General features: G+C 46.8%; 4 protein-coding genes across 4 annotated transcripts; 1 reads left to right on the top strand and 3 right to left on the bottom strand.

The window, feature by feature from the left end:
- Window positions 1-257: 257 nt before the first annotated feature.
- hasB (MFS-type transporter hasB) lies at window positions 258-1904 on the bottom strand (the record flags this gene model as incomplete). The annotated part of the gene is made up of 6 exons (XM_057262838.1): window positions 258-417; window positions 490-780; window positions 860-955; window positions 1039-1264; window positions 1332-1690; window positions 1744-1904. 6 exons carry the CDS (start codon window positions 1902-1904, stop codon window positions 258-260), a joined length of 1293 nt encoding a protein of 430 aa, XP_057124499.1.
- Window positions 1905-2479: 575 nt separating this feature from the next.
- Window positions 2480-7715, bottom strand: N7481_003618 (uncharacterized protein; the record flags this gene model as incomplete). Its single annotated transcript, XM_057262837.1, has 5 exons — window positions 2480-2904; window positions 2956-4614; window positions 4693-7020; window positions 7071-7582; window positions 7654-7715. 5 exons carry the CDS (start codon window positions 7713-7715, stop codon window positions 2480-2482), a joined length of 4986 nt encoding a protein of 1661 aa, XP_057124498.1.
- Window positions 7716-7931: 216 nt separating this feature from the next.
- Window positions 7932-9688, top strand: N7481_003617 (cytochrome P450; the record flags this gene model as incomplete). Its single annotated transcript, XM_057262836.1, has 3 exons — window positions 7932-8060; window positions 8114-8252; window positions 8328-9688. The coding sequence occupies 3 exons, from the start codon at window positions 7932-7934 to the stop codon at window positions 9686-9688; spliced, it is 1629 nt and encodes a 542-aa protein (XP_057124497.1).
- A 928-nt stretch (window positions 9689-10616) lies between these two features.
- On the bottom strand, window positions 10617-11901 carry N7481_003616 (Zn(II)2Cys6 transcription factor domain-containing protein; the record flags this gene model as incomplete). Its single annotated transcript, XM_057262835.1, has 3 exons — window positions 10617-11281; window positions 11335-11386; window positions 11440-11901. The coding sequence occupies 3 exons, from the start codon at window positions 11899-11901 to the stop codon at window positions 10617-10619; spliced, it is 1179 nt and encodes a 392-aa protein (XP_057124496.1).
- Window positions 11902-13081: the final 1180 nt, after the last annotated feature.

The raw sequence follows: 13081 nt of genomic DNA, 5'->3' as shown, positions 1-13081 counted from the left end.
AGTTCGAGTTGTATATGTGATGCATTTAAGGGGTACATATAGCATAGATGGGCAGGGCATTTATAAACGGCGACCTGACTTTGAGGGATTGAAGTAGTGTGTACCTAATTCCAAGTTGTGTCTTTAATGGGATATTAATTTTGGGCTTCGCAGCATATGGTACAGTTCAGTTCAGTTACTCAAAGGGCCGTCTATAGGGCCAAAATGATCGATCCATGCGCGCGCATAGTCCCCAGGGCTTCATACCTTTCGCTATTTTACACCTTCACCATCCGGAGGCCACCTTTCTTAATTCGCGTTAAAGTGACAAGGACCCCTCCAAAAGTCATTACAGCACCAGCAAATGCAACCAGGCCTTTATATCCAATCGACGCAGAGTCCGCGATTGCGCCGAGCATGGGCAATCCCGTTAGAGCACTAAAATAGCCGTTAGTACTATATTGCTTTCCTATGACTCAAAGGGAGGGCCGGATTAGGAATATCACATACGCAATAGCAATGATGAACATAAAAGCGCCCAGCTTTGGGCCCAACTGCTCGACTTTACCATCGCATAATACCACAACGCAAGGGGTCATCAGACTGACAAACCCACCACTTGCTAGACCATACAGAACGGCGAATCCGATTATAGCACCAGTGGACGGGTAAAACACGACAGGTAGCCAATAAACGAGAATCGAAAGTCCCGACAAGAATGCAATGAAAACCATGACATTGAGATGACCGATACGGTCGGCGACGAAGCCGGGGAGAATTCTGCCAAAGACCGAGGCAGCACTGCAGATAAAATATGTCAAAAACGTTCAAGTTGTTTCAGGTTTGATACTGGTTGTATATGCATTCCAGGGTTTCTTACTTGATAATGGAGATGGTGTATACTGCCATATTTTGTGACATCCCGATAGAAACGCCCATTGTCGGCAGATAGTTGAACGGAGCAAATAGACCCCAGCTAGTTCGAAAGCAATTTTGTGAGCAAAGATAAAATAAAAGTTGAAAACTGACCAAAGGAAGTACTAGGGACGTAAGACTCACAGCATAAAGAAGCATCCGGCACAGAATATGAGGAATGGGGTATCTTTGAATGCCTCGATACCAGCGGATTTGCGCTTCGCGCGGCCTTCTGGAGGAAATGGTGAGGAAACGCAAAGATTCGCAATCACAAGGCAAATTGCCATCAAAAGACCGATGTAGCGAAGAGCAGTTGGAAATCCAACCCGTTCAATAAGGCGGGACACCATAATTGGGAATATCACACCCCCTGTTGGTATTCATAACCATTAGCATATATTCGCGGACGAGGTTCCATTTTGGGTTGAGCCACTAACCAACGCTACTTCCACTAGCCACGATACCAGTAGCTAATCCTCGACGCTTCGTGAACCATCGACCAACACAAATCATGGGCGGCAAAAACAGTCCAGATGCTCCAAGTCCGTATACAATTCCCTGTGTCAGCATTATGTGCCAGAACTTCGTGCTCAAGCTCAGCATGAATATTCCCAGCAGAGCTAGGAAAGACGCAGGGAGAAGCACTTTGCGCGGTCCGACGACGTCCACCAGGACCCCATTAATTAAGCCAAGAGAGAACATGAGAAAAATCTGGATCGTGATGATCCACGAGATCGTTGACTGGGCGTAGTGGGAAAGCGTCTCTTCCTCATAGTATAATTGAAAAATACCGCATCTGGGACAAAGTCAGATAGTTTCCGATCACTTTTTTTTGCAGGAATGACCAACGCATTAAGAAATCCAAATGAACAAAACTGGCAGAAGAATCCTCCAAGTACACAAAGCCATGCCTTGAGACCTTCTTCTGGTACTTTTGCTTGCTCTTCGGGTCCATCCTTGGTCGTTGACATTTCCTTTGACCCTGCACTGCGCTCAGAGTCGGTTTCCATATCTGCAACTTGTTTTTTTTTCTGTCAGGGCCCGGGATGATTGAGGTCGACTGAAAATTGCACGGGGCTGAATGAACTAAACGTTAAATTTGACGCCTTCAAATGCAATTTTATAGAATTGGATGCTTGGGTGATGCGCGGCCGAGACGGCCGAAGCGGCCGAAGCGCTGAAAGCCGCCGCGTGGGTCCACTAGTTTCAACTAATTTACTAGGATCGGGGCCGATTCTTAGGCCGACATTGACTAATTCGCCGAACCCGAGCTTTTAGACCGAATAGCAGGAAGCTTTTTCGATTTTGTTTTACTTCGTACACCAAGCCTGACTGGTACTACTAGTAGTAGTTCATGGATATGCTGTAATCCAAATTGGAAGACACATTGTTTGGAACGGCTCGCAGGTGTGCATCAACCTCAAGTTGTAGATACTTTAACTACGAACTAAGGTTTTGAATACACAAGCATACTAGATCTAAAAACCATAGTAAAATCGACACTAAGACCAGAATAATGATATAACACAAGTGAGGCTAATTGCAGAGCTGGAATAAGGTAGAGACTCTAATTTGATAGTTAATGTTACTGGTGTTCCTCCCCGGAAAGCCGGCCCTTGCTGTTCATCAAGAATGTAGCGGTGTCGGAATTCGCATATGGTGAGTTATCCTTAAGCTGGACTAGCATGCCACCATACAAGCCATCCTGGAAATATCGAAATGCGCGTCGACGACGCCCAGTTACCTTCTCCTGATACTCTCTATATTCACTCGTAGAAATGGCGGCAAACAAATATCGAGGATGCACGCCTATGACTTGAGCATTCTTCTGCCCGAATCCAAATGATGTCACCGTGAATGCTTTCAAGGGTTTGGGAGCAACAATAGTACGATTTGGAAACACCAAATAGTTGGACGCGTCAAGTCGCTGGTCGATGTTATCCGCATTGCGATTGCCAGGAATTTGCCCGCTGGACAGCACCTGCAGACAGCCGTTGAGGGCAAACGCAGCTATATGTCGTCAGTGATTTCTCCTTGCATGAATTTAAAATCGAAATTTACCTGCAGCCCCTTTTCCATGCCCAGTCAGCCATTTCTGACAGACACAAGGTAGAAGATTCCCTTGTGCTCGGCCCAATTGCGCGTTTTGTTGCTGGATGACATTCGTCTCGTTCAAATCATTCTTGATAGTAGAGGTCCCATGCAGAGACGCAAAGTCGAGATCATCTACTGTTAAGCCCCAGACGGCTAATGCTCCCCGAAGTGGCGATACTCGATCGTCGTTCTCCCAGAAGCGATTTCCATACGTACGAAGAACCTCTTTTCGGGACCGCTCAGCTTCCATTTCGATCTCGGATCTCATAGAATTCACGCTGTCTGTGTCGTAGCTATTGGCGTTCTCATCCAGCCAGGCCATATCTTCTGCTCTTTTGTCCTCGATTTGAGAATTCCTCAACACAATATTCCGCCGACGATACGCAGTTTTGAGCATTGGGGACGGAAATTTAGAAGGTGCTTCAGCGACCACCGTCAGAAGCCCCTCGCCTGGAGCAGGGACAGAGCGTCCAATTTTATCGCTGGCCGTATGCGATAAAGCAACGATACCATGGATAGGGAGACCCATATCCAAAGCCAATCGCGCTGTTGTCATAACTTGCACACCACTGCCTTCTGCTTCCACGAAGCCCGCACGCGAAGAAGTCATAGGTCGTGACATTTCTCGAGGCTCACGCCCAGCGGCCGTTTCTTGAGTTGCATTGACCGTTGCTTGCATATTCCGAAACTCCGCCGCCGTCTCAATCTGTAGCGCATCAAACCCTCCAACGAGACACAACTTCGCTTTTCCTGTTGTGATAAGATCATATCCCGTGTCAACCGACTCCAGGGCCGTCGCGCATGCACCAACGGGCGTTCGTATCGGACCAGACGCACCCAATAACAGCATATTCACCCATGCGCCCGTTGTGTTGATGAAAGTCTCAGCCAATATGTCTTTTTGAACGGGTTGGTCCATGTAGCGCCCCTTCCACATTTTCTGAATGGACTCCGCTGCTCCCATGCCAGCTCCTACGCAGATCCCGACGTCGGAAACGTGGATGTGTTGGTACAGCTCATAGAAATCTGTTATACCGGCCGACAGCAGCGCTTCAACGGTCGAAACGATTGTCCAGAGTGTGACTGGATCAACCTGACTGATGATTTCGTCTGAGATACCATAGACACTGGCATTCCAGCCTTTTGGAATTTGACCGCCAACTCCAACATCCAGTTTGGCTCCTTTGGGAATCAAGAGTGTCGCGCCTGCTTTGAGTCGAGCAAATGTCTCGCCATTTCTGTCGAATATATCTACCTTGTTGCCATGCTGCCGTTGAAGATCCTCTGCCGTCTCGAATGTGACTTCGAAAGGGGCGAGGTCTTCGGTTACATGCACTTCGTGAAGAAGAGATTGCTGGGAGGCGCCTGTCGATTCATCGTCTTGTGGCTCCCAGAAGCGCAGCCCGGTGTGGTTGACAATATGCTCCTCGTATTTGACCTTCACATCGCAGTCGGAAATAGGGTTTCCGGACTGTTTGTCGACCCATCCACAGTACTGAACACCTTTCAATACTCCGTTGTGGTAGTGAATAAGACCCATTTGCCAGGCCATCTCCACGCATCCTTGGATAGACAGTTTCCCGGTCGCCTCAATTTCCCATCTCGTTCGGCTACTTCCAAACGGACCTATATTACAATCAGTCAAGTCTCCCATCATTTGGAAATTGAAAAGTGTGGGTAGGATTCATGAAGGTTTCCACTTACCAACTTCCCCAAAGCCAACAATAACGGCGACATGATCCAGATCGACAATGCCTTCAAGCTCTTTCCGTATGGGAGCAACCTCTGCCTCATCATCTGGAAACTTATAGCTATCAATGACCATCATAGGTCGCGGTCGCAAAGTTGACGTGATGGTCTTCTGTTCGGGAGACTCCAGCCCTTCATCTAATGCTCGAATATCCGCCATCTTTTTCGATTCGCCTTGCTCGGCCCGGATTTGATTCAAAAGCCCTTTCAGGTCCGGATGCGAGGACATATTACCTGAGATATCCGCGAGTAGTGGCTCCATCTGGCAGAGGGCATGGACTGGACCTGTCATAAGACAGGCTATGTAGCTCGCCATCTCAGAGGTCGAGAATGTTCTCATGTCTCCACGTCGGTCAATCTCTTTGGCGAAGGTGTCATTGGAAGCCATGAGGCCAGTTCCACGGGTCCAGCCAATGACTACTCCGCAGATACTGAGGTACATTTGCCAATCCTCGGACTGATGCTTGTTGAGCAGAGACTCCAGTCCCAGTTTGCTCTCAGCATACAGGCCGTCATTCCCAAATATTCCATGGTTTGGCGATAGCGGTAGAATTACTTGCGTCGGGTTTGAAAAGATCCGCCGATTCTCTTTCTGAGTTTTGATCGCACCCAAGAGCCTGATCGTGTTGGTCAACATTGCCCGATGGGCCATCTCGGATCGTGAGTCAATGTTGTCAATCCCCCGGCCCGTTTCCTTGATAGCAGCGAACGGTACTACAATATCAAGGTCCCAGCCTAAGTTGTTGAAAATGTAATCCACCACTGACGCGACATCCTTTTTACTTCCGCCGTTGAAGGGAAGAACTGATAGCTGAGACCCACGACCTCCGTATTTGGCGTAAAGTGCTTGCCAAGAGTTTGTCACTTCGGTGGAGTATGAGCTCGTGGTAACCAACACTCGCGCACCGGCAGTGAGTAGGAAACGGATTAACTCTTGTCCAATCGAGCCCTTTCCAGCACCAGTTACCAGAACTGTCTGCCCTTCGAAAGAGGTTCCATCGGTAGAAGACTCTTTCACCCAAGAGTGAAAATCAGCAGTAATGCTTGCATTGCATGACCACCCGCTTTGTCCTTTTGTTTTTATCGTTGGTTCGAGGGCATGACCCCGTGGCCCGAATGTCATGGCCTGGTCAGCCAAGTCATCGTTCCTTGAGGAAATAGTGCTCAGCGGAGTGTTGATCATCCCATCGCTTTGTTCTTCCGGGGTACTGGTTTCCGAAGTTGATGGAGTATGATTTTGCCCGAAGATGGACTGATTGAAGTAACCATCGTCACCCTCCAGCGGTAGTTTGAAATTTGGTTGAGCATCTTTCTTTGCATCATCCATATTTTCAAAAGATTTGATCAACCCAGATGAACAGCGAAATGTAGGAGGCTTTTCAATTCCCTCATATACAGATTGGCGAATTCTTTCCAACCGCTCAATGTGGATTTTATCTTGCACAGATCGATTTCGAATGAAATCAATTGTCTGCAACAAACGGGAAGTAGCTCTTGTTTCGAAACCGAGTGATTCAAAATCCAGGCCGGTCGCGGTCGCTATTTCATTCTCAGGGTTGTTATTCCAAGATGATTCCCACGCCATGAAATCCTGAAGCACCCAATTCCAGGAGGCGTCGTACGTCCGGACTTTGAGTGGGTCGAACTTCGGACCTAGATTATCGGCATAAAACTGCCCGTGCTCCTCTAGCCACAAGTCCAATTGGCTTTGTATATTGCTCATTTCTTTCTTGATATTGTTTAATGACTTAGAAGAATCACCAGGATCACGGTTACAGCGGCGTGCGTACACACTCAATAAACGTTCGTCATGTGCAACACTGTCTTTTTGAAGGGCGAGAAGAACTTCAGGCGAAATATTGGCGGTAGCAGGAGGTTGGTGCATGGCCCCTGCGGAGCTTGCTTCATAATTGATATTGTGGGCGGCTAAAGTCTTTCGTGTCATGTCGTCAAGAAATCCTTGTGTTGCAGCCTCGTCTGAATGACGGGCAGAAGGTTGATTTAGTAGAGACGCAAGTAAGACTTTATCTTGCAACCCTTGGCCAAGTCCCCAGCGGCTAGATAGGTAACGTCGTATTGATGAGAGGCTTGAGCCTGAGGAAAGTTTGGAAGTAGCGAATCTTCCGATTCTCGCGTTGCTCCATGCACCCAATGCTCGTTCATGTTGGCTCTCGTTGAGTGTGACTGCTAGCTGAGACAAAGTGAGATCCTCCGGCTGGTCTGGAAGATTCCCGAATTCCACTGTTAAGTCGCCGACTATCTCATTCTCTAAAGGGGAACGACCTGAATTATTCTCTTAGCAAGGGACATTTCAATCTAGTTGAGGTTCTTACCTCCGCATAAACGTTTAATCGTTTCTTCAAATGAAATCTGATCCGGCTGCTTTTTTAGACCAGTGCAGACAATTGTTCGCAGGGCATCGGCTGCATTTAATGGTACGTCTTCGATTTTAAGAGGACCTGTGGTGGATGTTGGAGCCAAAGATGCGGTCGGGGCCGCGACAAGTAACTGTGTTGATTCTGTGGATGAAGAATCGTGACTTTGTGTTGGGGTCTCGGCGTCAGGTGGAGACTGTGCTGAGTACTGAATATCCTCGGCGTTCTTTGCATAGCTGAGAAGCTGCCGGGTACGACCAGCAACAAGATCTTGAACACTACATGAAATGTCCAATGTCTTTTTGGCCATATTGATCAGAGTCTCCCCAGGGCCAATTTCAATGACGCGCTCGGCAGGCTGAGCGCCGCTTAAGATGGACTTTTGTGTTGAAATCCTGCTAACGTTAGACAGAGGCGAACCTTGGAATCTTTGTGATATATACCATTGTACTGGGGAGCAGAATTGATAGCTAAATGAAATTTTATTCAGCAAAAGTTGGAAGTAAGTTGGGGTTGTGATTGTATCCATGTGGGCACTCACGCTAGTAGCTCCGTAACCAGAATCGCGGTAAGCTCCTCCTCGGCACGCGTATATGTTTGCATCTTGAAATTATGACAAGTAATTCATGCAAAGGCTTTTAGTCACCAACATGTCGAGATTTAAACATTAAGTCGGATTGGTATATGATATTGACGCAAGAATGTGGAGCGTAACCTAATAGGTCGGCGACTATCTCCTTTGCTTACGAGCAAAGCCAAAAAGCCGAAACGATAGTAACGGGCCGAAAGACCGGCAAGCTGGATATCGTCCTTCTAACTATGTACAATAAGAAGAGCCTCCTGGGGAAAAAGTATCAGTTTCTACGAAGCAGTGTTGTCAACATGTATTATCCGAGCTACCTGTTGCCGCTCGTCAGTGGGGTTTTAGGAATCCCATTCTTATGCTGGGTAAGCATCATCTTGAAATCCTACATGTTAGAAAAACATAATTGACCAAAAAGGTGATTTATACGCTGTACTTTCATCCGCTGGCCAAATACCCTGGTCCCTTTCTGGCGAAATTTACCACCCTGTATGCGGCCTACCATGGTTGGAAGGGAGACATTCATTTAGACATATGGGCTTGTCACCAACGCTATGGTAAGTCAAGGATTCAATTAAATACTTCACTTCTTGCTCCGAGATTTCCTTCTTACCATACAATTGAGAAAATAGGCGACACTATTCGCTACAAACCAAATTCTGTCATTTTCAACACAGTCGAAGCTCTTCATCTGATCTATCGGCGTCCGGGTGGCATTGTCAAATCAAAGGTATATGAGCCGATGGTTCATCGCGCTCCAAACACCTTTACCATTCGCGGGGGAAAGGAGCATGCCAAACGCCGTCGGATAATGGCTCAGGGCCTATCTGATAAGGCGCTGCGTGAATATGAGCCGCGAATCATCAAGCATATCGATAAATTTCTTCAGGTCATGATCGAGGATTCGACAACTTCAGATGCTTGGAGTGAGCCGAAGAACATGGCACAGTGGTGCAATTATCTCTCATTCGATATTATGGCAGACGTGGTGTTCGGAGCGAAGTACAACCTTCTGGGCGAGCAGCGTTTCCGGTACGTTTGCGACGCCATCGATGCCTCTAACGTACGCATGGGAACGCTGGTGCAGGCAGGACGATGGGGATCTATGAAGATCGAAAAGTATTTATTCCGAAAGGCCATTTTTGGTCGCAATCGATTCGTGCGTTTTGTTACGAAACTTGTCCAGATGCGTTTGTCACCCACTTCCGTCAATGATGCGGCAGATGTACCAGATGTGTTTCATCGCCTGCGCGATGCGAAAGATCCGGTCACCGGTGCTGGATTCACATTGGATGAAATTGCTGCCGAGAGCACAACGCTCATTGTAGCAGGATCGGACACGACATCTACCAGCATCTCAGCAGTGCTATTTTATCTTTCCCATCATCAAGACGTATATGAAAAAGTTACTGCAGAGGTTCGCGGCAAGTTCAGTTCAGTCGACGAAATTCGCTCCGGTCCCGCATTGGCATCTTGCCAGTTCCTTCAGGCATGTGTGAATGAAGCCTTTCGCATGTCTCCGGCCGTTGGAAGTTGCCTCTTTCGCGAGGTAGTGAATAATCCCATTACAATTGACGGGCAGACAATTCCCACTGGCTACGACGTTGGTGTCGGAATCTATTCCATTCACCATAGCTCGACATATTTTGAAAACCCATTTTACTTTGATCCAAACCGGTGGCTCGAGGCAAATGCGCAAACAGACGCGAAGGAGAGCCTCGATCGCGGTCTTGCAGTGATGAACCCATTCTCGCTTGGCACCCGCAGCTGCCTTGGAAAAGGACTGGCAACAGTGGAAATTCAACTCATGTTGGCATTTCTGTTCTATACCTATGATTTCCGGCTTGCAGATGGGGCCCTAGGTCGAATTGGAGAAGGAGGCCCTAGGGAAGGAATGCACCGTCATAGGGCTCATGAATACCAGCTGCATGACCATATTACCAGTCAGAAGGAAGGGCCATATCTACAGTTCAAGATTAGGGAGCAGGATTAAAAGTCTCCGTGGTCAATACCTTTCTATGTCCATACTACCAAGGTAACATATTATCTTTATGTTAATGTAACAAGTGTTTTACCTTAGGTAATAGTACGCTGCTCGGGTGTCTGGATTGAAAATCTACGTATCTGCACAATCTCACAGGAAACCTGCTTTAAATACTAGATTTCCAAGTTTCCCAATCATGAGGTCAGAAATATAGATGTATGAACCATAGATGACAAAGATCCCGATATTAGTATGAGATAATGAGCCTATCCAGGCTACTTACATGCAACTGGCGGTGCATGTGTATTGACTAGGTAAGCACTGGCGGCCTAAGGTCCAGCTAGTCAGCTTGGTTGAAATGACAATGCTACTTTACGAAAAAGAAAGCAAAATGAGACAAATGCTCGTCGGCGGAGAAAGAATTTCAGGTGGCCCCATTGCATTTGATTGTCTTAAACTTAGATATTGTAGTTTTGCCTCTTGAGGCACACTCGTACACATCTCCCAACGTCTTTTCAGCCCCTGCTACTTCTTTTTGATTATTACAGAGCACTCCAGCACGGCTTTGCTGTTTAGGTGACTTCTTGTTGCCAGGTAGCCCTTGTATTAATTTCACCTGACAAATAGCACTAGGTATATTACTCCTCGTATTCCAACTTAAAAATGCTTCCAAGGGTGGATCCGAGTCACAATCAAACCTGTGTATTTCTAAAAGTCGACGAAATTACTATGTATCTTGGACCCAACCACCTGGGTACCTAATAGTGAGGGGAAAACTTGAAGTCGGAACTTGAATGTTTGAGATACAACGCCAGTGCTTGATTATTCCTGGCACCAATTGTAAAATGAGGGTTATATTGCTCCACCCATGTAGTAGCTATCTATATTATGTGAAAGGGCTTTCGAGCCAAATTCGATATCTTTATGTAGGACCAGTCTATTTTAAAATCGTCTGAAGAGCTGTGAACATCATCTCGAGGCGCATCAAAGTCAGTTGCAACTTCATAGCATGCATTTTGTCAACATCATTTTGAGTCGTTTCCTTTGCCCGTGCATTTAATTGACTGACACGCGTGCGCATCGCAATAAAAACTTGCTCAACTTGGTCGCGAGCTAATGTGACAATGGTTTTGCGCATCGATGACAATGGTTCAGTCTCGACCATCTCTATGCCTCCGAGGGTGAGTCGGAGCTCCACCAAGCCGTCTGGCGTAGCGGCAGTCAAGTTCTGAAGGCGACGAAACGCCAAATCTACCACCATTGTAACTAACATGTTTGTCTCAGAGTCTTCTTGGCAATGGTCGCAATTAAGAACCGTTTGAGTAGCAGTAAGTGCGTTTAAAGTTGTTGCAAAATCCGTGTCCGCCTGAACTGGTCCACAGCTTTGCTCCAGAGCTTTGAGTTTGCAAAGGGATTCGAACTGATGCTGAAGACATAAACAGCTATTATGGCCATTCCGTTGACTTGGACCATCCAGCTGTGTCGTTGATGAACTTTCTGTCATCTGAAACTGGGATTGAAGGCCGGTATTTTCTAGTGGCTGCATGTCACCCGGAAAGAGACCAATGGACTGCACCACCCCAGATAAACTGGGCGGAGAAGCTTGGATTTTAAGTCAGTAAAACTATTCTTTATGGGTGTGCTTATTATCGTACCGAAGAAATGTTGGTCAAGCCCGTCGGTTGTTGTATCGGACGACCCTTGTGCCTATTAGACCATTAGAAACCATAGTCACTCATTGTTGCGGGGGTTTTACTAACATCCCACATCGTGGTTTCTTTCAAACAATCGATATCAATAGGGAATTCCACATCTGATAAGGAAACCAAAGTGTGATCTGACATCCAAGTGTCAAGGTTCAAAATGTTATCTTGGTCTTCAGACACCTCCTCGTCATCAAAATCGCAATCGAGAGAAACAGAGCGATCGGTGACCGGAGTAGTTATAATCGGATGATGAAATCTACTCTCTCCGATAGTTTCGTTCCTCTGTTGTAACTTTTCCAATGTCTTCTTATTTCGACTGCCTTTAGGCTTGCCGATCTTGGCCGCAAATGAGTACACACATTCGGACCCCGCCTTTTTGCAGCGAGTGCAGGGACTTGTCCCCGAGCAGCGTAGTTTCATTCGATGGCAAACATTGCAAGCTCTTCGAAGTTTCTTTGCTCCATCTTCATCCGGTCCGGGGTGATTTGACTTGAAAGTGTTTGAATCTGTTGTCATGTTGAAGGCCCGAGGAAGAAAAACAAAGTCGAATGGTGGAGAAGGCAGTCACATCATTCTTCATAGGAAGATATCTGGTCTGCTTATTATTTCAATTAGAATATTTTCGTCAAAGTACAATAGTTCTCTATGCCATATTTAGCTTAGCGTGAGGTCGCCATTGTACTGGAGCTCTTGTGTGGCTGCGCCCAGCTTCCTGCTGAAATCTGGACCTATGAAAGGGCTGAGGAATCTTACATGCATCGAAATTACGGGTGTTAAATTGTCGTGAATAATCGATGGAAACGCCAATGGCCGAAGGTTGGCCTAGGGCTGTCCCAGGGTTGCATCTTGGCCCCCTGGCCCCCAAGCTCCAAGCCCGGTGGCTAAACACGCACTAGTCACGGAAACATGGAGGGGCTCCCTAAGTACGAGACTAACCACGATCTAGCGAATGAATAGGTCAGGAAATGTTCTTACAAATTTCTGACGGCACACGGCCATAGAGTGCAACTTGCAGAAAGAAAATCGAGCTACAGAGCACTCGAATTAATTAGATGAAACCGACGATTTGCAGTTATCGAAGCTGAAGGGACGCCTGGTGCCTAAGGTCGCAACTATCTTCCTCTGCACCAATCTTTCAACGATTTTAGTCGGGTACTGTGACTTAGGAGTGAGTCAGAACTCGTTTACCAGCACTTCAGGTCCTAAGAGGCAAAGTGATACAGTTGATCTCTTCCTCATTCATAATGGTAACGTAATCCACCACCGAGCTGACCGCAGCATCAAGCTGACCACTCACCCACTCTCTCTCTATTTTATATCGTATCTATAAATCAAATCGGCCTTAATATTAAAGAACTATTTACCAGTTGGGAATTTACTTCGTATATGCCCTACCTTACCACATATATCAGGCAAATTGGCGCTTTTGCAGGCGTAAAGCTATGATTTGAACCGGATTGGGTTATGCAAAGCGGAGAAACCTCTTACACGTTTCCAACTAGTCATAGTGAGTGGTTAGATATTTAGCCAAAATATCACCAGTTGTCGTGATAAATGATGGTGATGTTTGTTTAGCGCCACTCGGTTGATCCGCAAGTATCCACCAATCCACTTGCAATTTTGCCGTTTCTATGCGAAGTGGTGGATGGGGCTTGGCATGATCTACCCCTCCAGCTAGGTAGCCACCTAAACGCCT

The sequence above is a fragment of the Penicillium waksmanii genome (genome assembly GCF_028829765.1).
Source record: "Penicillium waksmanii strain IBT 27052 chromosome Unknown utg000004l:1.0-5674109.0:1.0-5678898.0, whole genome shotgun sequence".
Taxonomy (NCBI): domain Eukaryota; kingdom Fungi; phylum Ascomycota; class Eurotiomycetes; order Eurotiales; family Aspergillaceae; genus Penicillium; species Penicillium waksmanii.
This window is presented reverse-complemented; position numbering and strand designations above follow the sequence as displayed.